Below are 26520 nucleotides of genomic sequence, written 5' to 3'. Positions count from 1 at the left end.
ATCTCACCTTCCAGCCAAATGTAATTTAAGAACATGAGCAGAAACACCAACTCAAGGTAAATGCAATTACAGGTGATTGCAGATTATGAATTTGTTAATACAGCAAGTTGGGCTGCTGCTTGGCTTCTGGGTAGACATGTATAGATTTACAGATTACTGTGGATTAAGGAAAGATTAGCCTAATTTGACTGACTGTCAATATGAATTACCAGTACAAAGCAGAAAGTAAAGTTTGTGAACTTCTGAAGGGTGTGATCTCATCACACTGTTAATGTATGAACAAATTGATTCTGACATGCACATGGTTATGTCAGAATGAACATGTTAGTTATTAAAATGTGCACTCCTGAAAGGTGACAGAATCTGTGGCATAACCTGTGAAATTAACATCAGCCCTATAATGCACCATAACAATTCTGTTTTTATTTTTTAAAATAATACTAATTTGTCTGTCAGCCTGTATCCAAATTACAGACCAGAATTCACTTAGGCAGTTATGGATGTGTAACCTAGATATACACAGGGATCACAAAAGTACCCCAATCTCTATTTACTGGGGTCTGTTCCACTTGGGAAGCAGAAGACTGTTTCAACCATCCTCACATGCAAGTGATCTCCAGTGTGAAGGGAAATTGTGACAGTGGTCTTGCTTTTGTCTGTCACAATAGAGATCGCTCATGGGAGGGGATGGGAACATTAGTCAGCTGCTTCCTATGCAACAGAAGAACAGATCCCCCTTCAGCACAGTGGGTGTTGCCCAATAGGTGGGGACTGGGGGGTAATTACAGTGGTTACTACAGTGGTTACTCATCTTTAACTGTGCAAGTGAATTTTGGCTACAGATACCCTCAAAGACTATGAAGTATAAACATACACACTCACACAGATATAAATGCATACATACCCACACATTCCATTCTTTAGGCCAATGAGACACTTTAGGTTTACTTTAGTGTTGAAGGGCTTATGACTCCACCATGCTTTCAACCAGCAAAGCATAATATATGAGTAGGGCTGCCAGCTCAAATAAAGGCTAGGGCTCCCTTCCTTTTAGTGGTTGTGTAGAAGAGAGAATTACAGCAGGTGTTGCTTGCATGAAAAACAAAACCTGCTGAAATCCCCTGTTCTTTGCAACTATTAAAAAGCCCTGTTCCTTATTTCACATGACAACCCTAAATATGCCAACACAGCTTTGCTCTATGCAGGAAGAAACTCCTATGATTCTTCCCTCTGTCATTTTCTGCCATTGTAGCTGTACTTTTTTGATGGCATATGGTTGTTGATGGGGCCAGGTTTAGCTTTAAGAACCATAATTTAGAGATTCAGAACTCCACAAGGACACCTTTCTATGATTATTTCTTAATGCCTTATATCCTCACCAGTGGCAGCATTAAAAGCTAAGAGAGGCACAATAAAAGGAGTTTGGGAGGATTAATATACCCTTAAGTGCTTTTAAATAATAATAATAATAAAAATAAACCATACCACACAATCTTTCTTTACAGAAGTGTTGGTGATCAATTTTATTCCCTTTTTCCCTAAGCATAGCCACTCCACTGAAGGGCTGACAGAATAAGAAACCCAGGTTTCTAGATTTGCAGTTATTCTTAATGAATCCTGCATCCCACAAATGGTGCTATCACACCACCTATAGGCACGACTTTATTCTGATTGCTTAGATGTAAGTAACCAGCAGATCTTGGAAAATTTATTTTCATAGACTACAATTTCCAGCATTCTTCAGTTGTAGTTCAAAAAAAGCAAGCTGCTGTTCACAAAAGCCTTTCTAAACTCTGTTAGTCATGCTGAAAGCCTTCAAGAGCTCTCCCCTTCTTTTCAAACATATGAAGATACTTCAGAATCTGGAAAACAAAAAATATTTAACAGCTGGCAATTACTCCCTAGTTTTACAATTATTTAGAATAGGAAGAGAAAGAAGCCAAAGTGAATGGAGGCTAATTACATTATTAGCACAAAGCAGAAAATTTCACAGCTAGGACCAACTTGCCTAACTCTCAATGAACTATCCTCAGTTCAGTTCTACTTCCAACAGGCCATTTTGTGACTAAAATAGCTTGTTTCTGACGCTTAGGTTCTGGGCTGTCGCATCATTAATTACAGCAGCAGTCTGCAGGCGGACATGCACAGGATACAATGCCAATCCATACCAATAAATAAATAAATAAAAGACAGTATAGAAAAGGGAGAAGGGCTATAGTCTGCTGATATGCAAATATTCTACTGAACAGGAATTTAAATTTTATTATTATTATTATTGTGTGAAGAGGCAATCAAACATGAGGGCCTTCATCTGCAGTCAGGGTACAGCCCTGACACTGGGTTATCACCTTAGTGAGAACTATTCTTGGGTTTCTCATTAGTAACACTATCTATCTAAGAAAAGAGCAACTCTCTGAACACGTATCGTATATACTTGGCTATAAGTTGACCTCATATATAAACTAAGGGCAGGTTTTTGGGCCAAAATTATGGATTTTGATATGACCCATGGATAAGTCAAGGGTAAAATATAAGGCCACATAAAAAAGGATCTAAAGGATGAAGCAAAGGAAAACAATGCCAAAGAACTTACACTATTCTAACAAGCATAACTGTGCTCACAATAAAGGATGGGTGGATGAGAGAATAGGGGTGAGTCAGTGCTTCCAGGACAGATTATACTCTTGCCTTTCACCAGGGGATGGTTCCTTTTTGAAAATAAGAGTTAAAGTACAGTACTAGCATTGACCCATGGGTAAGTCAACTCTGATTTTTGGGGTCAATTTTTTGACTAAAATTTTTAGACTTATACATGAGTATATACAGTAATCATTCTCCATAGGATCGCAACATGCAAGGCCTAAGACCATGTTATTTTGTGCGTTAATCATGTTGTTCCTTCTAGGCCAGCACAAAGTCCATGCAGACAATATCCTTGAAGGCACAAAATCTTTCTCTTTATAGCCAAAATAACAGGGTGCTATAGTTGCTGAAGACCAACCCATCTCCCTACCTTCCTCTTCCCCACCCCCCTCTCTCTCAGTATACTTGGATTCTCTCTTTCCCTCTGTTTATATGCTTATCTCTACTCCTATACGCATAAAACCAAAGGTCACAATCTCACTGTGTAGCCATAATATAAAGTTTGTGAGGGTAAACAAGGCCTACTTGATTCAGAAGAATCTATGGCAAAGAACAAGATTCTTTATGAACATTTCCTTAGCCACAGAAGCATTTTCTTCACACAGCACCATTATTATAGAATCTTGCACCCCGAAATCTGTAACTTGAGTTGGGTCTGAGCATTATTCACCTATCATCATAGACAGAATAGCTGTCTGACTCTTTCTTTTTCTTGACCCTTGCACAATTTTCAGTTCAAGTCCTGCTAGATGCAATGACCACAAAACTTTGCGGACATCCCATAAAATTGCTTCTTTTTCTCCTGACTCCACTGTCAGTCTTCTGTAAGAAACCCCCCCCAGATTGTCAGCCATAATTCCAAAAATTAATCAGCACTAATTACTGTACAGCATCAGAAATGAATACTGGATATGGAAGTTAACCCTGTGTTCCATTCTACCATAGTGGTTAAGCAGAACAAAACATCACCTGATATTAAAGCATCACCTGGAATCATCCCTTTAGATAATGAATTTGAAGCAATGCAGAACAGAAGATCCATCAGGAACACAAAGGTTCAAGGAAGATGCTAGTGTCTGTACCTATCCCCCACTTGCCTCAATTGCCTCCTTTCATCAAAATCTGGACAAGGAGCCAAGATGTTCAAGGCATTGATATCTGGGGCTATATATGAAATAGAGAGGCCTTTCAGCAATCAGTGCAAACACTAGGTAGCAAAGATAATATGGCTTATCCCTCCAAGATCAGCAAAGAGACCATAAATGTTTTGGCAGCCAGACAATGCTATACAGCACAGGAGACACTGTTGCCTTTGATACATCTTTGGTCATTTGGTTGGAATGGATTCACTCTCCCTCTAACCTCCTGCACTATGTTCTTGCTCAGTTCACTGTGACACTGGGATGGAAGGAGAAAGTCCCCAGCTAAAAGCATTAGTTCTTGGAGTTCTCTCCTCACTGAGAATTAGATCCATAATGTCAGATCAATATAGCATTCTGTGGGTACATGATACTATCATTGCCAAATCTGCCTGTCCTTTCTTTTCATTCTTCCTCTCCAGCAGGTCTGATCTTAAGAATATTAGAGACATAAGCCATCATCTGAGTTCCCCTCACACACCTTCACTTCCAAATTCAATTTTAAAAAAGAGTACACCTTCATACTAAATATCTCTAGGTTTCAGACTGTTGTGTCCCCGAAAAACAAAAATGGCAGTGCAAAGCATGATAGAAGATGTATGCAGATCAACCCAGGGCTGGCTGTTTCCTCCACCCCAAGCTGGCAAGCAGTGTGAAGGTTCTTGCCACAGTTTTTTTTAAATTACCCATCCACTTCAGCACTATTAATCTAACTAACCTGAAAGGGTGAGTCTTCCAGTTTTCACATGAATGGTTAGTGTGCCAGGCCTGGCTATTTCCATAAATATCCCATGATGCTGTTCTTAAAAAAAAGTGTTCTGCCCTGCATTTGGGCAGGTGAGTTGGTGCTTATGGGTATAGTTATTTGGGTACAAAGGATTGATAGTCTTCTATAACTATTCTGTTCTTCAAATTAAGAACAGAAAACTACTAGGACACCGAATACCTACTGCATCACCTAGATGTTATAGGGCAATTATCATTAAACAACAGGCAATGCCTGGAACCACACTCCTCCCATTATAAAGATTTAGTTCACCAACTATCTGCAGAACCAGAGATGTTTCAGTGCCAGAGCTGCTTCTTGTCCTCTCTGTTGAGACTCTAATGGCCAAAGCCAAAAAAAGCCTTGAAGGGTGATGATTCCTTTCATATATTTCAAGTGTACCACTTCATGTACCATGCTATTTTCCAAAGCAAACACAGTGTATCTGGTCAACTCATATTATCAGGCTCTGGTATCATCCTAGCACAATATTCAAAAGTCCGAGTTAAGGAAGAAAATTCCAAAGTGAATAAATGCAAAGCTACGTTGTGCTGCTATTCATGGCAATCTCAGGAAAACCCAAGAAAAAAAGCTTGCTTTGCGCTTGAAGAGAACAAGACAGAGAGATGATGAACATGCAGCAGACAAACTACTCTGAAGAATGCAAAAGGAGCAACTGTGTCTTTAAAACTTTTCAACCAGGATGTTCTTGAGTTCACCCGGAATCTCTCTACAGCCACCAAAGAAAGGGTATTGCAGATCAGAGAACGGAACAGAACAGAAACCAAACATTGCCTAACTGAGGTATTGATAGCTCTGGATCGCTTTGAATGTTCAGTAGCTGATGCTGGGGTATGGAGCTGCCTATTTATTTTTCCCGAGAGCTGCGTCCACCTCTTCTTCAGGCTTCAGGGAATGCCACTGGGCAATGGGGCGGCGTGGGTTGGCCAACATATCAGACCAATGCCTTAGCTCTGTGCCAGTGGCGTTGTTCCCGACAAATACTTTGCCAATGGCTTCATTCTTTCCCAGCTTGTCATAATCCAGCACAGTAATCACAACTTGCACTTTCTGAAGGAGAAGAAAGAAGAGAGAAATTATTACTCAGGAATGTACTGCAATGTTATTTTAATTAATACAGTTTAAACTATGGTATTATATTAATTGAGAAAAGGCAAGGTATAAATAAAAATGATTGTTCTTGTTGCTGTTGTTGTCATTATTATTGAGTTGATCTTAATTTTTATATATTAATCTCCTCAGAGCAGCTGATTCCTCACTAAGCAAATGCCTGTTATTAAAAAAGGACAATGCTCTCTCTCTCTCTCTGCATGCATTCACAACTCAGGTCTTAATGACAATGGCATCATTTGGGGATGAATGGGCAAAGAACAATAGGCTTATGAAAGGGAAATATTCAAGACTATTTCACCAGGGATGTAATGTGCTCAAAAACAGAGTTAAAAAAAAAAAAGGATTGTGGGCATTATGTGAAATGATGCAAATAGAACTATATAAAGGGCCCCATATAAATAGGCCAAAATAAAGCTGCTTTGGGTCACTTTGGAGGTATGCTGTTTAAATGCTGCATGCGTCCTCAGAGGCCGGAAGCCATGCCAAAGCCACAATCCAGTCCTAAGGACTGGAGCGCAGCTTTGGCACAGCTTCTGGACTTTTAGGGTTCATGCATCATTTAAACAGCATACCTCCAAAGTGACCTGAAGCAGCTTTATTTTGGCCTGTTTATATGGGGCCGTAGGCCTATTTATATACCAGTTGTTTAAAAGAGAGATTTATGTCTGAATATAAAGTGAAGTGAGATAGATTCAGGTTGCATAGTTTAAATCAATTAAGTGACCAGAAAATCATTTTTAAGACCTAATTAATTGTGAAATTGATATGTCAACATAGCCATATATTGTCTTCAATACAACTACTGATAAACACTTTCATATAAGACAACTAAATTCAAAGACAGGTTTAGAAGTTTTTAGTGCTCCAGCTCCCATCAACTGTACCCAGCTTTGCCAGTGGTCACAGACCAAAGGAGTAGACTTCTAAAATATCTGGAGGGCCACAAATCCTCCACCTCCACTGCAAGTTGATGTTTCTGCCACAAAAACATGCATCACCTAACAATCAAAATGTATGCTTCTTGCTTCAAAACTATTATTTGTACCCATATCTAATATTTAAATTTAGGTATCATGATTTGCATAATAATGATTACCTAGTAGATGTTTAGAGTGGCTGTGTGGTCTAATGGTTTGATTGTTGCACTAGGACTCTGGGAGACATAGGATTCAGCCATGGAAACCCATTGAGTGATCTTGGGCAAGTCAGCTTCAGAAAAAAGCAATGGAAAACCCACATCTTTGCTGAGAAAACCCTGTGATGGGTTTGCCTTAGCGTCACTAAAAGTCAGAAATTACTTAAAACTACACAAGAACAAAGATAGATATATAGCAGAATTCAGAAAGCATAGAGGTCACTTAATGCTGTCGACAGGCTGGACAGCCAAGACTTTCCAAAACAATCCTGCATTAGCCTGCATGTATGACAGCATATGGTTGCATGTTCTCAAAAAGAGAATGACACATTGGTATATACATGCATAGTGTTTTTTTTTTTATTTTCTTTGAAATATCTAATCACACAATCTCATATCTGTAGCATGAAGTAACCAAAGAGCCCAGGAAATGTCTTACCAATGGTTTCTGCTGGCCCCAAGGTTCTCTGGATACTTCAACATGTATACTAGCTACTGATTTTGCATAATCTACTTGGTGATTGTTAATAAGAATGGATTCTATTCTATGGATAAACACACATGTGGACCTTATCATTTGGATAAGGCCCACACAGCAAGAACTGGGAGCAAATTCCTTCCTTTATGAAATCCCTAGAATTTTTTTTTTTTTTAAAAAAAGGTTGACCTTCATCCAATCAGCTTTCCCACCCCTCAGACCAGCCGAGCAATTAGACATAAAGAAATAAAAACATCCTGCTGACACCAATGGATTTTTAAAATTCTTGTAGTGCAGGGTAGCATGAGGGTTTACAACCCTTTCCTCAGTTGTGGCCACCATGAAACATAGTTACAAAGGAAGCTTAACTATTGAACAGAAAGATGGAGAGATGGTGTGAAAAGAGGGCAATGTGGGTAATATCGGAAGCTAAAATGAGAATGAAAGAAAAATATTTTGATCATGGAAGATCCCGGGCTACAATCAAATGATAGAGAACCTTATCACCCCACAGATGAGCAATGTGACCTGAGACACCTTTGCATCTCCCTCCCTCTAAAGTTCCCCAAGTGAGAAGCATGTGAACCTGTATCTGCTCAAAGGGAATCTCAAAGCTGAAGGATTCATTGAAATAAGGATTCAGCGTCTTCTTCTTAACGGTGGTCTTCTTTTTCTTGAGCCTCTTCCCATTCTGCAGCAGATGAATCTTCACATAGGGATCTGAGTAGGAAGACCAAACAGGTTAGACTTTGTGGGCAAACAGATAGAAACACAGGCTCAAAAATAGGAGTACAGGAAAGAAAAACATCAAGGGAAAAGAGCCACTTAGCTACTAAAGGACATGTGCCATATTGATGCTGCACCTCTAGTGAAGAAAACATTGTCTTCCTTCCTTTGGATATGCCTTTAACTGGACCCACAATAAGCAGTAGTAAATAGCCAACTTGGAGCCAAATTGGTGTCACACAGGGAAGAAATGCTCAAAGCATTAGTAATTCTATTCTCAGGACCATCTCAGTGTTCTTTCTATTGTTTCTCTCCTAGAAGTTTAACAGATTCTTAGTCACTCTCCTTCTGCCAAGGGTAAACAGTAGAACAAGCATTCCACAGTGATGATGATGATGATGATGATGATGATGATGATGATGATAATAATAATAATAATAATAATAATAATAGGATTTATTTATATGCCGCCCAATCACTGAGAATCCGGACGGCTTACAACAGAGGGGATAATAGACAGTTCCCTGCCCTCAGGCTTACAATCTAAAAAGACATGACACAAAAGGAGAAAAGAATGGTGGGGGGAGGGGATCAGGTCCAGCATTCTTCTCTCCCTCTGAGGCCTGGACCAAGGCAGATGGACTAGAGGGAGGGCTCTTTTTCTTAATCCAGGCCAGGCCTGATGGCATTGGGCCTGTCCTTTCACTCCCTCCCAGGCCAGAAGATGACAGTTGGAAGGAGGGAGGGGAAGGCTCTTCCTTTTCCACTGTATCACCACTGTCTCTGAATGGCATGGACTACCAGAACTACTACACAGAAGCTACAGGCCCATGGGCCATACATCCTTGGGACACCTTAATAAGTCCTAAGAGGGTTCAGATACAAACTGCTGGGCCACACTTCACTGTGATAGAAAAAGCAAGGAGGGGCATTTGTAATGCAAATAGGCATGCTGACCACTGCAGGCTTTTCATTCATTTTCCATACCAAAAGGAAGTAAAGATCATTCCTTCAGCAGATGAAGTTTTACCAGGAAGCAACATATAGCGTTTTAATATACCTAATTGGGAGAAGAACCTTTGGGATCTGCCAGATTGCTATTGCCAATCTATCCTCTTTTCCTTCAGCCCCACATTTACTACTGGAGTGTCCTTGAATTCTAGTTGCAGCAAATGAAAATTTTAAAACAAAGAATTTATATTGGTGACTAAATGCTTTTCCATACTCATCAGTGGCAGCCTGTGGTTACCATATCAGCAAGGTGATGAATCAATTTAAAGTCTGAACTTTAAAGGCACTATCCAACCTGTGAGCTTATGTGTAGGGTGGGGTTCAGGACTCTTGATATTTCATTTAAAGGTTAGCAGATTTACCACATAAGCTTTGTGAGGGTAGAGTTAGCAGCCTGGTTAGGTCTTCTAAAGTTCAGCCTAAAATTCAGAGTGATTCAGCACATGATCATTTTGAGCAGCATAACTTAATTATAAAGCAAGAGCTATTACAACTGCTCTGTTTCCTGGTGTGCAAAAGGAGGTCTCGATAAACCTTTTGTAGAGACTCACAGTGACACCTGGTGGGTATAAAGTTGTTCTGCATCTACCTGAAAGTCCTCCAACATCCATCTTTTTCAAATTCTTGGCTTCCAGGATACAGACAGTAAGCTTTCCAGCAGTAGGCACATATCGTAATGAGATACAGATATCTCCCAATTTCTCTGGCTGTGGAGGGGAAAAGAGACAGCAATAGACTCAGGAATTCACCACAAATGTTTCAAATCTAACTCTGAAGACATGAATGACACAATGGTGCTATTCATATTGCCCTGTGAATTTTGAGCTGCTATAAATGGCTAGCACAGCCTCCTCCTCCAACCTGATATTGTATTGGTCTGCAACATTTAAGGTCTCCGTCTAGCTTGGTAATTGACCATTGACAATACTGGGTGGAGATATTGAGAGTTGCCATCTAGAAGGTACTGGGCTGGAAAAAGCATAGCAGTGAAGTGAATGCTGCTCTTCCTGCTTCCATTACCACTCTCACCTTCTCCTCTGCTGGGAAAGTAAAGTGTTCTGTGCTGGGTTAGTAGGCTGTAGGCTGTCTGAGCAGGATAGGAGTCCAGGGGAGGATACAAAGGATATGCCCACTTTCCAACTACCAATATGACACTTGGAGACATGGATATAAAGCAAAGACTTCTGACAGTGAAGTCTTTAATCACAGTACAAGGAGGTCTCCTTTTGTGTACCTTCAACTTAGGGCAGGAGACAGAGGAACAAAGTAAGTGAGGAAATGCTTGATAATGTAAACATGCATTTTCTGAAAGGTTTACAGGATATATTCAGCCACTGTTTAGCTGAAATTAGGGTTTAGGAATCTGCCCTCACCTCTCTCAACTTGGATCACTTATCAGAATTTTAAATCCAAAGAATCAACCTCCAAATAAAACACACATGGAACAAGGGTTTCAAAACAGACTAGGCATAAGAAACTGCAGGCACTTTTGGAGGTATAGTGCTATACATGCATGTAAGTATGTCTTACTGAAGTGTTTATCTCTTTTTGCATGGAACACAGGGAGTTATTGTCTAGGCTTTGATGCTCTGTCCAAAACCACCCCCAGCAGCTTCTCTAGCCATTTGTGCTTACTCCAAAATGTTCTCCTGGCAGCTGTCAAGCACTGGGAGAAGCTGATGCTGAATGATGTGGAGCAGAGGGAAGCAATTCAGACAATGAAGATATGGCTGCTCTAGGCTCTCATCTATAAGCACATCCTAATTTCTTTCCCCCTCAGATCCAAGACCGGATGCTTTTTCTTAATCATCTGAATTGCTCCCCACCCCTTCCATCTTCATTGGCAAGCATACCCTTGTGAACATTCACTTTTTGTAGCTCTGTAGATTTCATATTATTACTCACAATTTCACAGTAGAAATACAAAACAGACATCATCATCAACAACAAAACAAGGCAGAACCAAAGAGTATCAGAAGACAACAGATCCATTTCCTCTTCTTCATTTTGCCCCCTTACCTCCTCTTTTTCTGCACTCTCTAGGTCCCTCCATTCTTCAATGGGCTGCCCCAGGTCCACTGTGTTCATGGGCACCTTGACTTCCCCTATGATGTCATGCTTGGAGAAGCGATCAAAGTCATAGATGGCCATCACCAAGGTCTTCCCACCCAGCTCCTGATATGGGATCTGTAGCAGAGTAAAACAAGGGTTCAACAGTCACTCAAGTACATTGGAAAGGAGGTAGCAAAAAAGATGTTGGAATGGTCTCATGAGAGTTTACTGAAATTCTTTAGGATTAAGCTTTTTAAAACACACACACACACACACACTTTTTAAAAAAAGGATAATTCAATAAAGCATTCACTTTAATAAAAGCTGCCTCTTCTCTTTTATTAATATATTATTTTAATATGTTGCTCAAGATGTCTTGGACATTTCTGTAATAGAAAGATAAAATAAAATATTCAGAAAGAAAGAAAGAAAGAAAGAATTTAAAAATCAAATGCACATTTCAGATCAAACTAGTACTACAATATAATAAATTAAAGCCTCACGAACAAGCTTAAGAAAATTATACAGAGGTCAAGATTCTATTTGGTAGCTGGTGGAATATAAATATATGTCAATATCCTTCCTTCAAATTTCAAGCCACATAAAACAGCTTCACCACAAATGTTTCAATCTGTGCCAGGGCTGTGGGGAACTCCTGAGCACCAAGCAGCTGCAGTTGTGAATAAACTGGATGTTTATGAAGCAGCCTCAATTCCCTATTTCCTGGCCATGCAAGTATTCTGTGATGGTAACATGCTGGTTTGTGCAAGAGAGTCATTGTACAAAGATGTATATGGATACCTTTTTTTGAAATGATTTGAAAATTATGGACAAAAGTGTAAAACACCCAACTACTAAAGCTAATTGGTCTGACCCTTTGCATCAGTTTTCTGATGTAGTGTGTATTGTTGATAGTATTCTGTGAGCATAAAGTATGGTTGCCACAATATTAAAATTTGGCAACACAACACAGTGGGCTGGGTCTAGAGTTAGTCACATGACTATGGGCTAGTAAAAGCAGACTTCCATGCAGAAACAGACTTCCATGCCCATATCCTCCTAAAGAGGGCATCCTCCCCAACCAGTGAAAGACCCTTCAGTGCTGCAGATGACTTAATCAAAGAACTGATGTTTTTAGGAAACACACCAGTGTACCTATTTTCTAACTGCTAATATAGAATCCAAATATTGATTGTTTGATTGACTAAAACTCATAGCCTAACAGATTAAAAAAAACACATGCAAACCATGATCATACTATACAGGAGTGCCAATTAAGCATAGCTTTTCTAATGTACATCATGCTGTACTTCTTATTATTGAATTTTGTCAGCCATTTTAGTATATCTTCTTCAAATGTCTTGAATTTTTCTACTGGTTTTATTACACCTGTATATTCCAGCAATCGTGCTCATTCACTGGTAAGTTTCTACATCAACAGTAATTCTGAATGTTTAATACAGAGTAAGAGAGTTATTTTGAAAGCCCTTCCTAACCAGGTATATTCTGCCTACCTTTCACTTGTACCAGAAGTCATGAAATCTCTAGGTTTCTTCTTTTGGACTACAGTTCCATTTCTATTTGATTCTGGACACTGGTTGTTGAAGCATCCATATTTTTGAAGACAAACACAACTATGCCAATGTTTAGCTGAGTCTGTATGTAATCTATCTGCTGTACAGAGACTTACCTTGAAGACAAATGTCTCATTGTAGGTTGGATTGAGGGTCTTCTTTTGCACTTTGGTTTCATACTTTTTCTTCTTGTCTGGAAGTAGGAAAACCTTGACATAAGGGTCTGAAGTGCCACCCATATCCAGCGCTGGGAGCTCAGCTGCTTGGAGGATCCCTACAGTAAGCTGTCAGGAAAAAACAGGTATCAGGAATCAGATAAGCTATACAATGTCAGTGTTGATAAATGGCATGAGGAAATCTTGTTGTGCTGCTTGTTCTGCTTGCTTTCTGCTAGGTGCTCTAGAGAACCAGCATGATATAGTGGTTTGAATGTTGGATTAGGACTCTAAACAAAGCAGAAACAGAGCCAGACAGTAGCAGTTTTCTCAGTGCCTTACCACATGACATTATTATTATTATTATTATTATTATTATTATCATTATTATTTTTATCCCGCCCCTCTGCACAACGCAACCGGGGTGACTTACAACATTAAAATATACATTAGATATCCCCCAATCCCTCCCTCCTTAAAATGCAATTAAACAATTTACAGTATAAAACATAACTTAAAAATAAACAGTATACAAACAGTGACTGCAGCAAAAGAAGGATCCAACAAGTTAGGTTTTCTTTTGGTGGCTAGGCATCTATTCAAGAAAGGACTGCCAGAGGTGCTTCAGTTTTCTTTTCACAGGAGATGGTTTTAAAAGTGTGTCTTTCTCCTAGCTGGAAAAATCAATTTGATAAAAAGCGAGCTTTTACAACCATCTCCTGCGAGAGGAGAACTGAAGCACTACAATGTCATACAATAAGGCATAAAAAAGTAAGTACTGTTCAACTCCATTTTCACTTTCTTTTCTTGTGCAATAAGGTTGTCTGGCAAACAATGGTTCAAATCCCTGTTCAGTCATGCAAACCCACTGGGTGATCTCAACCAAGTCACACACTCTCAGTCTCAGATGAAGGCAATGACAAATCTCTGAATACATCTTGCCAAGAAAATACTGTGACTTGGATTTGCCATAATTTGGAGTTGACTTGAAGGTACATAAAAACAAGGCTTTCCTTCCATTTCTGCTATAGTCTAGTGTGTGTTCTTCCACACTTGTCTCTAAATGTATCATTAACTGTGGTTTAGTGCATAGGATGATGAGCAGAAGGTGGTGAGGCTCAGGTTCAAATCTTCACTGAGCCATAGATTTCATTAGCTTTGTGGGTCATTCACTGCCTCTTGGTCTAATTCACCTCACAAGACTGTTGTTAAGTACAAAAGGTGTGAAGTGGAGAGAGAATTGTATACACTATCTTTAAAAAGGGAGGGAGAATCAGTCTAGCAGCACCTTTGAGACTAACTAATTTATTTTAGAATGAAGTACATCTGAGCAAGTGATCTAAAATGAACACAAGGTCATTCTTTAAAAAATCAGTCTCAGTAATGCTACATTACTTTCCCTTTTACACTGAAAGAGACAAACACAGCTATTTGCAAGTTACTACACTGAGCTTCTTGGGGGAAAGCTGGATGTAAAATGTGATCATAACTCTGTATAGACAGTGGTTATATTCAGACAACATGCCAGCCTATGGCTTATGTTTAAAAATATATAGGCACACCTGCTATAATTGAATAGCTCCTTAAAGAGTAAGACTATTTGTCCATCTACCCAACAAGAGCCAGTGTAGTGTAGTGGTTTGAGCATTGGCCTACGACTCTGGAGACCAGGGTTCAATTCCTGCTCAGCCATGAAACCTACTGGTTGACCTATGGGTACGTCACACTCTCTCAGTCTCAGGGAAAGCCAATGGCAAATCTCCTCTGAACAAAACTTGCCAAGAAACTCCATGATAGGGTTGCCTCATGGATGCCATAAGTCGGAAATGACTTAAAGGCACCTCTCCCCCAGGAATAGGTAACTATGGGAGGCTAGGCTGCAACTCCTAAATAGCCCCAAACACTCCCTCAGAGGCATTTTTGACAGAGGTCATGTCCTGCTCACTTTCTGTTTTTGAAAAAGACTTCATCTGGCCCAATATTTGAGCCTCATATGTGCTGATTATTCTGACTTGAAACTGCTCTTCATGACCATAAGCAAAGGAAGATCTCTGATAAGGGATCACGGGTTACTTGGTTCTTTTAAGTAGAGATTCCAAGGATGATCAATGGACCATACATTTTTCAAGTTTGTATCTTACCAATGAATCATGACCATTCCCTAAGATGTATTTTTGTACCCTTTATACCTAATTGTGAAGACTGAGATGGTATACTGAAATGGTTTTGATGGGTGACAATGGACAGGGGGGCTATGATGTCAATATAACCATTGAAAGCTTGAGGCTTACATGTTATCATGGAACTATTGTCATTGTTTATTCACCTAGGCATGCCTTTAAACAGAATACACATTTAGTCTTTCTTTGATCTTTCACTGGCAAAAGAGAACTGAACATAACATGGAAACATCACAGAGAACTGGGGAGAATGAGCTATGGGGATTAGAGCTCAAAGGACAATGTTGTCAGAGAACACTCATCAAGGAATATGATTTTGTATTTCTGAGAATTTCTGTCTCTATAGCATGCCAGCTTCAGAGGCAGAGCAATGGCCAGAACCATGGTTTCTCAATTTGAAACTTACAAAAAAATTACAATTTACAAAGAATGTGGTAGACCAGCTTTCATATCCAGTTTGCTAACTGAGCAAGAGGCAATCAAAGAAAATATCTGAGGCCTCTTGTTGTACTCATTAGACTGTGCATGCTCTAGAGCTTGGAAATAATACTTTTTGGATTACAATTCCCAGAATCCTATGACTACCATAATCATGCTGGCTAAGAGATTGAGGGATTTATAGCCCCAAAGTAAATTTACCTAACTCTGCCTCTTGCCATAGAGCATCTACCATCAACAACCCAATTGGAAGGAGTCCAAGAGAGAGAAGGAAGGAAGTGGGGATAATACTAGGCAACTGCTCTGCCTGGCTTGGTTTCATACTGTTAACTGTATGGCTTTTTAATATATTAATTGAATTATCATGATTTCCTGATTTTCTTGCATTGATTTCCTGGGAGTGGTTGGAGAGCCTTATATTAATCCCAAATACCACAGGTTTCCTCTCTAAATGTTGACAGGAACATGTAACATCACTTCCTGTTACTATTTTGAAAGAAACGGCAAAGAAACATAGAGATATTTGGTCTTGCAGTCTGGGATTCCACCCCTTGTTGAGGATGACATTTCTTCTGAACTTCTTGTGCACATTACCTGGTTAGCTTGGAAATCATAATCTAGGGAAAACTGCAGCTTCCCCAGGTTCTCTGGCTCCTTCTCCTCTTCCTCTTCTCCTCCCTCTTCATCACCATCACCATCATCATCGTCATCATCCTGTTTGTTCTGGAAGACAAGGAGGACCACAAGATTATATAAAGTAATACCACTTTGAGCTCCTAGGTTCTCCTTACACACATTATCTCTCTTCAGAGCCTTACTTTATTGCAGGGGTGGAAAACATGTAAACTTCCATTCCAGATGTTGTTGGAGTGCAACTCCCACCAGCCCTAGCCAGCAGAGCAAATGGTGAAGAATGCTAGAAGATGCAGTTCAACAGCATCTGAAAGCCACACTTTCAAACAGACATGTCTTCCTTTAGAAAGCTTTATTTTGGGAGGGGCCAGAGGTAAAGTGGAAAGATGACTGGAGATCTTCACCAGTACTGACTCATAAGAGGGCTCTCTCAAAGAAAAAAGCATGGTGTGCGGCCACTTTGTCTCCTACATAAATGCTAATAAAGAATTATCTTCTATCAGTGGGATGGTGGACTTAGTGAAAGATATAGGTAGGACACACTATGGTAGTTAATGAATTAAAGAAAAAACTTCAGCGCATTTGGAAATACAAAGATGGGAATCAAAAAATGGGATTTGTAATGCAACTGGCAACTGTGACCATCACCATCTCATATATCTGTGCATATTCAGAGGCTGTAGGGTGGCAGCTACTGGTATTCACTGATAGAGTAGTGAGGAGTAAAAGAAATGGGGCCTTAGCTAACTTTAACATTTTCTTCTATATAAAGCATCTGAGAACATCTGAACATTCATACATGCACACACCCTCCCCCACAAGGTGCATACTTCTGGCTTTTCCTCAAGCTTTTAAAATTAAACATTACTGAACTTGGATGAAGAATCATCAGTTTGTATTTTCTAAATGGTTCCCTCTTTAGGGTTATCTGACAAATGCGTGCAAGGAGCTTTTTGGAGGGAGGGTTTATTGACCATACTTAGGCCTTGTCAACTTGACAAAGAGAGCCAGTCATTAATAAACTCATTTAATGTTTTTTATTAGATGTGAGGTTATCTGATAAGGATTTTATCCACTTAGGTAAGAACAAAACCAGATTTGGACTCAGCCACTTTCCCAGTTAGGTAGCTTTGCAGGAACAGTTGTGAAATTTAATTTCCCTTAAACCAGAATTCAAAGAAAAAATTGTTTACCTTTCACCAAGTTCAATATCAAGCTTAGATGTTGTAATTCAAACAAAGTCTAAGTATGGAAGCATTGTATTAGATAAACCCTCTTCCCCTTTCCCTTTTATGTCTAAAAGGGAAATGAGGTTTGCATTCGGACCTACCGTGAGTTGACATCCAGGTTAGTCAGAAAAGATGGAGACAGAACAACACAGAAGGAGAATGAAGAGAGTGCAGAAAAGGAAGAGGGCATTATAGAGGCAAAAACTACACAAATCGTCAACAACACCAAGTACTCCTGAGAAACTGCAGATTCCACACCTTCAAAGGTACACTATGCATGGGATAGGATGGTTCAGAAAGATGCTAATGGTAAGACATCCACTTTGAGGGCCAAATAACATGTTAGAATAAGCATTTTTTTTTTAAAAAAAAAAGCAATTGTGGAAGTTGGCCATTTCTGTTCTGAAGAGAAAGTAGCTGTATGGGGTCCTGGCAAAGATAATGCTGTCAATACACTGAGGCCCATAAAAACAGTACTGCTCCTCTGACTGCTATTTGACCATGCAGGTGTTATTTGTGGGAAATCTACACAGGGCCCCCAAATAGACTGGGAGTGGAAGCACAATATGGATTGAGGCTCACCATAAGTGCTTTCCCTTCAGAATAGACAAGGCCAGTCAAAGAATGCTTTTTAAAGAAGATATTTAACATAATGTGTACTTTGGCCCTGAGAAGAGACTATGTCTTGCCTGGCTTTTAATTTTATTTAGAGAATGGTGCAACCCGCTTCCACCCCAAAAGTTAGTTTGCCAAATTCTCTATGTATTGAAATTAGCATCTGCTCCTTTAATGATTAAACGTGTTTCCACAATGACAGAAGGTAATGACTAGACCTGTGTTTCTCTGGAAAAAAAAAGCACAGAAATACATAGAGGGAAAAAGGAGACTGACTGAGAGACTGAGAGAGAGTGGGGGGTAGAGCAAGGAAATGTGACTTTCAATAAAAGTTAGTAACTCAAGAACTGGACATTTGTGTCTGCTGTTAGAAAGGACCTTTTACAAAGAACAACAAAAACAAATAATGAAGTGCAACAAAAGGACACATAGCTGTTGTAATGATCTGCTGAGTGAATGTAATCTTCTGCTTCCAAGATCCACAGAGGATAAAACAGCTGCAGTGCTGCCTCCTGCCGCTGGCACTCTTCTGTTGGCTGTAGTGGCATTTCAATACAAGCCAGAGAGATCACAGACAGGGTTCTATTTCCACTGTATAGGCACAGCTGATGATGACCTCTGTCTATTTGCTCATGGTCTATCCCAACAGAAAACATTTAGGGAAATCATATGTCATACCCATTTCTTACATGGTAACAGTTGTGGCTGGAGACTCAGGTTGCATCTTCACTGCAGAATTAATTCAATTTAACACCACCTTGTCATGGCTCAATGCTATGGAATTCTGCGATTTGTATTTTTGTAAGGTATTTAGCCTTCTCTGTTAAAGCGCTTTGGTGCCACAACAAACTCCTAATGCCAGGATTCCACAGGATGGAGCCTTGACAGTTAAAGCAGTGTCAAACTGCATTAATTCTGCAGTGTGGCAGCAGTCTCGGTGTAGATTTTGTTATCAAATTCATTCCATGGCACAATGCCTTTTAGGTGATATCCTTACAATGCTTTTCCTATTTGTTGGGGAAGCGTGTCTCAGCGTATTTGTATGTCTCTATCAATCAGCTTATTAGGTATCTAGACACCCCACACCAGTATTTAATCTATATTTCCTGACTGAAAATCCTTGATATTGCAATTAATATTTACTCAGGCATTAGCTTGTGTTAATCAGTATGAATCGGAAAGTGATGGGAAGGCTGATTTAATAAAATCCAAGGGCGCTTTCCTACACAATAGTTTCCCTGAATGTTGACTACAGTTCCAAGCTGAAATATACATGTTATTTGTAATATATAAAGAACTATGTAAGGGTCAGCTCACAATACAAGCATTTGGTCAGCTGGGTAAAGATTAACCACTGGAAAGATTCACATTTTCCTTGACCTATCATCCTTCCTTTATCCCAGATTAGTTCATAAGTGGAAGGATATAATACTGATTTGTGAGCTTGACTTTATATGCAATTTATGCACCACTACTAGCAGTGTTGCAATGATTCATGGAATACAACCAACAATAGTCCAATTGCTAAACTAGGAATAACCATTCTTATTTGTCCTTCTCAAAAGGTGTATACTCAGGATGTACTTAGCCCAAAGAGTAGAAGAATAAGAGAAGACATCACTGATGCCTTCCAATATCAGAAAGGCTATGGGTAGAAATAAAAGAGAAGCAGACTGTGGCTAAAAATTAGGGCAAAAAAAATTGTAACGCTATGAGCTCTTTGTTAGAAGAACAGACCATCTTTTCACTAAAAAATATTTAAACAGAGGTTGTAGAAGGAATGTTTTTAGGAATGATACAACTGTATTCTCCATTGCAGAACCTACACTGAGCAGGAGGCTGGACTTACCTTGGAAACATTTTTTTTAAACAACAATTTTGAGGGCCCATTCACACTACTTAATTGTACTGCTATTATTCTACTGGTCCCTTCTTATGGAATTCTAGGAGTGGCAGTTTAGGGAGGGGTGTTTAGAATTTGTACTCTAGCATTTTACCAAGCTACATACCCTAGGATGGAACCATGGCAATTAAAGTGAAATCAAAGCACTATAACTGTTTAGCATGAATGCTTAAAGGACCAGGGACATATTAATTAAATTATTAATTATTAGTTCTTGGAAGTAACTTTAAGGATCATGAAGAAGCAAAAGTTTCGAGGTATGGGTATTAATAATGGCAAAATTTTACATAATGGCCCATTTAGAAGGGTCAGACATAGTTTTTCATGCTGGAAATATGTGCTTCAGCCTAAGAAATATATCATTGGATATTCTCATACTTGCCTACAAAATATAACCATGTTATACTTGTATGTTTTTTATACTTGCATGAGAAATACACTTGATGCACTTGCACTGAAATTTATTCCTACTGTTGGTGCTTATAACTATGTATTTCTGTTTTTTGTCATTTGTTTTATATTATAAAGCACCTATGGCATGGCACAGACCATGCAAAATCTCTGTGCTGGTGCCAATTTTAGAGTTAGGGACCACACGATAACCGCATGGTCCCGAACCTTAACACGGCACGGGGCCGTAACAATGGTGGCACCCTGTGTACACAGGCACCACCATTGGTACATAAGCATCACACAGCATCCACACGTCACTGCATGGCACTTATGTAACAAGTGTGCCAGTGGTGCACTCATTATGTTGCACCTTCAGTGCAAAACCCCCCAGTTTTTTCTGGGTTCTTTTTTCCTGCAGAGGGAAGCCGCACGGTTTGGCAGCTGCGGCTTTCCTCCGGAGGAAATTAGGCTGCCAGCAGGCCAGCCTTTTCGGGCGATCTGCGCCTATATGACTGGTTGAGAAGTCATCTCTGATATTAATAAACGATGCATCCATCCTCTGATAGATCCCTGGCTTCTGTCCATGGCGTTTATCAGACAGGGTTTCTGCAGTCCAAATCTGGGGCTCCTGCGGATTGGGCAATTCGAAATGACATGTTATCCAGAATGTATTTCCATACCTCGCTGATTTCAATGGGAGCCCCATCTGCGGGGCTTCCACGGGACTTCCGAACTGGCTCCTCATTTTGGCACGTTTTGGCCAGTTAGCTAAATAAGGGGATTGACGGGAACTGCATTGGGGCTCTCTACGATCTCACTGCGAGTTGGTCTGGTGTGGAATCTCAATTTGCTTGTTCTCCTGACCACCACTGTAAAGACCCCCGGGTTGTAAATCTCCCATGATGCCCTGCTGCAATTTGCCCCATTTGCTTCCACCGGGGCTGGGGAGCGATCATGGTTCCATCAGGGCTCTCTCTCTCCTTCCCACTCCTTCCCCACTGCAACTTCGGCAGAGGAGCCGACCAGCAAGCGTTTTCTCCCTGCCCCTCTCTCTCTCTCTCTCTCTCACACACACACACCAGCATTCGGCCACATCATATCTACATCTATGCTTTGTTTTCCTCACTATTTCACATACACACATACACACACATACACTCATACATACATACACACACACAACACACACACACACACACGGGGGGGGGGGGGGAGGTGCCTGATGGGAGCTCCATTCATGCCCTGCCTTTGGCCTGAACTGAACTGACCCCTTTCCTCCTGCTGACAGGTCACTGAGGCTGAGAGAGGGTGACCTGTCAGTTCCAACTAAAGTAGACCCATGGAATCAATTGGGAATAAAAGGGAAATGCAGCGCAGGCATATAACACTAATAATATAAAGGCTCTTAAGTTCCAGGAGGTGATGTTTGCAGCACTCATCGGGCATCGGAAGTCTGCTTCCCCCTCCTTTAGAGCCAGACGCCAGAATGCGCAGATTCTGTCATCAGATTAAAAATCTCTGGTGTGTGTGTGTTTGTGTTGTGGTCATTGGGTCAGTGCAGGTTATGATCTGCCCTTGGCCCCATGTTCAATCCCAAAATGCAAGCTAGTGCCATCTCTGTACCCTGTATCCCACTCCCTTGCCACCCCAGAATGCCTCATTCACAGGTAATAATAGTAATAATAATAATAATAATAATAATAATAATAATAATAATAATTCCTCACCTTGGAATGCCAGAAAAGGATGCATTTTTTTCCTTTCCCTAGGCTTCCCCCCAATTTCCTTAGAGACAATAGCAAAAACTGTATCAATTTGACAATATGCCAAATTGGACAGAGAAACATTTTTAACATTCGGATTGCAACATTCCTTCGGATTGCATTGCAGCAATTCATTCCAAAGGAAAAAACGTTTTTTGGCAGAGTACTCTTCTTGCAAAGGGCTCCTTTAAGCAAGGAAACCATCATGAAATGGAAGGGAAAGTGAACAAGCAGCTAACCACATTCTATCTAAATATAGATGTATACATTGCAAAAAATATGTACATTGACAGAGAAAAATAATTAAAAAACATTAAAAACCAAAGGGAAAGGTCCCTGCTGGAGACCAGAGCCTTGCTTTGCTGTGCTCCCCTGACCTGTCCTGAATTGACCCCGTCAGTCACCCCCTTTTTGCCTCCTGTCACCCTTTTGCCTCCTGTCAGATTTTCCTTTTTTGCATTCCTCCTTCGGCTCTTTCCTCTCCTCCTCCTCCTTCTCACTCTCGGATGAAGGGGGTGGGGATGCTCTGACCTCTAACCCTCCCTGGATTTGCCCCGATCATGATAAGAGAAGGCAACTGCTACAAAGGGAAGGAGAGAACTCCCAGAATTCCATAGCATTGAGCCAGGACAGTTAAACTGTAGTTAAACTGGATTATCTCCCCAGTGTGGATGCAACCTAAGAGAAGGCAACTGAATGACAGGAGGATGGGGCTCTGACATTGAATTTCGCTGCCAGGGAAGGGAAACTAGAAGGGAGAAAGAAAAAAGGGGGAGTTGTCATTCAGGTGAGGCTAACATTTGCATGAAAGTGGAGGCAGGCTCCCTTCCTGCCCCCGGAAGTGCAAAGGCTCAGGATGCCTTCAGGGCTCCACTGGGCATGCATCCCAATTCGAATCGTTGGAACCCCCATGTTATGCACCGGTGTGGAACTACAATTTGCATTCACTTCGCTTTGCCTGAATCTGCAACACGTGACTTCCTTCGATTCGATTCCCTGTCAGTTTGGAAGGGTAATGTAACAGCAACCAGGTATGAAAATACATTCTCGTTATCACGTCAATGCGAATGGTCCAATCTTCAGAAGCCCCTGCAGAAACCTCATCTGATAAATGCCCTAGAGTTACACTTGGTTGATGAGGGAGACCAGCTTGGTCAGTTAACTCTTCAACCTGACACTGACAAAATATAGATAGCAGGCTCTAGGGCATCATTTGTCACACCTCATTCAGACCCCACTGTTGGGCCCATTCTGAGGGAGGCCCTCATATCATTTCTAATGTAAAGAACTGGACTCTTTGCACATGCATTCCAGTAGACCTGATCTTCAGGACTTGAGCTATTCAGAAACACAAACAAATGCTCCTTGGGCTGTGCTGAGAACAGTCTCCCAACTGATCTTTTCAAAGAGGCATGTTTTCACCTGGCCTTTCATGTCTTTCATATTCATGGCATTTTTCATTCCCTTTTTGTCCTTCTTGTTTTTCTTTTTCTTGCAGCAGCATTTCTTGCAGATGCAAAAGCAGCAGGTAAGGATCAGCAACCCAGCTACTACAGCAATGGCAATCAAGGCCCATGGTGGCACTGTAAAAATGAAATATATATGTATATATATATATTAAAGGAATACAAAGCAAATCCAGGGCACTGACATCTCAGAGGTCTCAAAATAAGAAGGGCTTCATTATAATTTGTGTGAAAGGAATGTAGCTGTAGGACTCCCTGCAGATAGTACTGTTTGGGTTTTTTCTTTTTAAAGATTATTTCTACACTCCTCTTTAGCCTAACCACACATCCACTCCATCCCTGGAGCAGCTTACCTTAAAAACAATCCTAAAAGTAACCATTTGAAATGAAAGTTTAAAAACAAACACACAAAGACTAAAGATAGTCACAGTTCAATACAAGGTCTTATGTCTTCTGAACCTGGGGATAGTTTGCCATATGCTGAAAGCAAGAAGTATCTGAGGCGGGATACAGATTGCCCAAAAAGGATGGTCTCCCGCCGCCCTGGTTTGCCGCAGCTTCCCCGCAGAGCAGACCACAGAGCTTCCCCACAGAGCAAAAAGAACCCTTAAAAGCGGGTTCTTTTGCGGTGTGTTTGTGATGCCACAATGTGTCAATGGAGCACTTGCGGCATCACAAACGTGCCGGGATGTGAGGACACTAAGCATCTGTTGCATCAAAATGGTGGCGCCCATCTATACAGGGCGCTGCCATTTTGACGCCCCCATCACATGCTAGAGGTGAGGTCAATATGGGCGGTGCGCCCTCGGCCAACCCCTAGCATGTGACGAGGGCGTCCTATCTGTTGGTATGTATAGCGCCTGAGATAGCACATGCTAGGTCCATATAGGTAGTGTCATTCATATCCATATTATTTTTTCTAATATGGGACTACTGCCTATTTTGATAGACTGAAATAATTCTCATTCTTCTAACCAGCTTCTTAAACCCTAAAATTAATATGATTAGAACAGATCTGAGAGAATAGGTTTTCTCATTAACTCTCCCACAAACCTCTCCTTTCTTACTTGTCATTGCTTCAACTTTCACTGCTATTTTACATCGGCTACTTAGTTCTGAATGTGCAACTAAATAATGTCTCCTGTCATGAGCACCCCCTCCCAAGCCCACCTTAATATTTGGCATCTGTATTGAGTAAAGGAGGGCTGCCAGCTGCTGACTGGGGCAGAAGGAGTATGATGTTTCCAGCCTCTTCCCACCAGCTAGTGGGGCTGTGATGAGGAATGGTAACAGGGGTCCTGCTTGTTGTGTTGTCTGTCTGCCAAGTGTCCTGGAGATATTATTATTACTATTATTAAAGTTTATTTATACAGTGCTGTATAACCTCCTATCTGCTGAGGGGAGCTAAAGTGCCTCAAGCTGGGCAAATGCTGCCATTATCTAAGAAGCTGAAGCCAATTTCAATTACAGTCCATGGTTCAAATCAGAAATACCAAAACAGTCCAGCTGAGCACCATCCAAAGACAGTGCCCAAAAGCTAAAATCAAAGCCAGAATACCTGAAACAGTATGTAGAGTCAAGCGCAAAGTCCTGACAAGGGCATCTGACATATTATCAACTGAGAAGTTCTATCAACTGAGTTCTTTTACAGCTGGTCATAAAACGGCACAGCTGGCCTCATTAACTTGGCATGGGCTATACAAAGCCCCTTTTTGCAAAATTTGTCATCTCAGTGTTTTCTCCTGTCTGAACAGGCATGGACCTTCTCACTCAACTGCTCATCTCCTACAGATTCCTCACCCAGGTACAGCTTCCAATTGTTGGAGCCTCACTCCCTGATGGGAAGGGGCTGAAAGTATTCTACTCTTGTGCTCCATGTGGCTGCTGTCTGTTAGGGAGGGGTGAAAGGGTGTTTACAGTTTCCGGGAATAGCCCCAAGATTGTGACTATGTAGTGTTACTGAATACAGAGTATTTATGGGTCTGTTACTCCAGGTTCCAAATCCATAATTGCAGTACAGAATGCCAGCCAATATTTCAGGCCACTCTACTAATTTCTTCAGAATTAATATACCTAAATAATTTGGGCATCACCACAGTGGTGTCTCCCAAACACATTCCTAAGGCAGAATAACAAATACAAGCTACTTACAGGGAATTTTATTTATTTCATTCATGAACTTTTCTTTAATCTTGGCGAACACATCCTCCTTGCTCTCCACTGGGCCCGAGATTTGTGTTGTGTTGTCCGTTGAGACTATTGGTGGTGCCGCTGCTGTAGTTGGAGATACTGGACTACCTGTAGTAGCAGCTATGATGGGTTCAGGGTTGGCAGGTTTTTTGAAGAGATTCCACTTCATCTTGACTGTTTTTCAGACTCTCTGAAAAACAAAGAAAGCTTGATAATAACATCCCAGACCCTCCATACTAGAGCTTGAAAATGTTACTTTTTGTGAAGACAGTGCTCTGAAACATTCAGTCACCATGACCACTGGAAAAACTGGTCACTACACAGACAGGAGGGCATATGGGGAATTCATCATATAACCAGCATGTAAAATTTAGCTGGTTTGAATTGGCCTTTGGTTTAAAGAACCGAAGTCAAAGCCTCATAATGATGCTCAGCACTGGCAGACTTTTATTATTGGTTACTAAACAACCAGTGTATTTCAACAGGCACTATTTTCTGTCTATGGTGATTCACAGAAAGCACTTTCTCTTTGATGAGCTGTTCCAGAGCACAAAATACTATTCTGAAATACGGATATGCACAACACATCAGCTACACGGTGGTATAGATAGGTCACTTTTCCACTTTCAGGTTGTCACTATGAGAAAGGTGGTATTGGTGTTGGACACTATTCCATAGAATAGGACATTATGCTGCCAGAACACAAGCTTGACAGCCTATTGCTGAATAACATGCAGTGACTTTGGCAAGAAAGGAGAGATGTAAGGAGACCCCCTGAAGTATAAATGCCATCTGCTCCAATCTCTCTTCTGTCTTTATGCTGCCTTATCAGAAATTCAGTGAATAACATTTGAGTTCTGGACATGTCACATACATGTTCAGATTCTCTGCCCCATC

At 40.7% G+C, this 26520-nt stretch overlaps 1 protein-coding gene across 1 annotated transcript; it reads right to left on the bottom strand.

Annotated features, from left to right (window-relative positions):
- Positions 1 to 2786: 2786 nt before the first annotated feature.
- On the bottom strand, positions 2787 to 25809 carry SYT2 (synaptotagmin 2). Its single transcript, XM_042461405.1, has 8 exons — positions 25585 to 25809; positions 23390 to 23550; positions 16026 to 16154; positions 12775 to 12942; positions 11052 to 11219; positions 9622 to 9739; positions 7882 to 8015; positions 2787 to 5619 (listed from the first exon to the last, which is right to left on the bottom strand). The coding sequence occupies exons 1-8, from the start codon at positions 25790 to 25792 to the stop codon at positions 5413 to 5415; spliced, it is 1293 nt and encodes a 430-aa protein (XP_042317339.1). The 5' UTR covers positions 25793 to 25809; the 3' UTR covers positions 2787 to 5412.
- Between the last annotated feature and the right edge of the window lie 711 nt (positions 25810 to 26520).

The sequence above is a fragment of the Sceloporus undulatus genome, chromosome 4 (genome assembly GCF_019175285.1).
Source record: "Sceloporus undulatus isolate JIND9_A2432 ecotype Alabama chromosome 4, SceUnd_v1.1, whole genome shotgun sequence".
Classification (NCBI taxonomy): Eukaryota; Metazoa; Chordata; class Lepidosauria; order Squamata; family Phrynosomatidae; genus Sceloporus; species Sceloporus undulatus.
The sequence above is the reverse complement of the archived record's forward strand: the minus strand, read 5'-3'. Positions and strand labels throughout refer to the sequence as shown.

Excerpts from the sequence above, each read along its gene's own strand:
- SYT2 (XM_042461405.1), bottom strand. The coding sequence starts at position 25,792 with ATGAAGTGGAATCTCTTCAAAAAACCTGCCAACCCTGAACCCATCATA. Across the intron at positions 9,740-11,051 it reads AGAGTGCAGAAAAAGAGGAG|CCAGAGAAATTGGGAGATAT; the intron begins GTAAGGGGGCAA and ends TCCCCTCCACAG. Across the intron at positions 5,620-7,881 it reads TTCCCTTTGAGCAGATACAG|AAAGTGCAAGTTGTGATTAC; the intron begins GTTCACATGCTT and ends CTTCTCCTTCAG.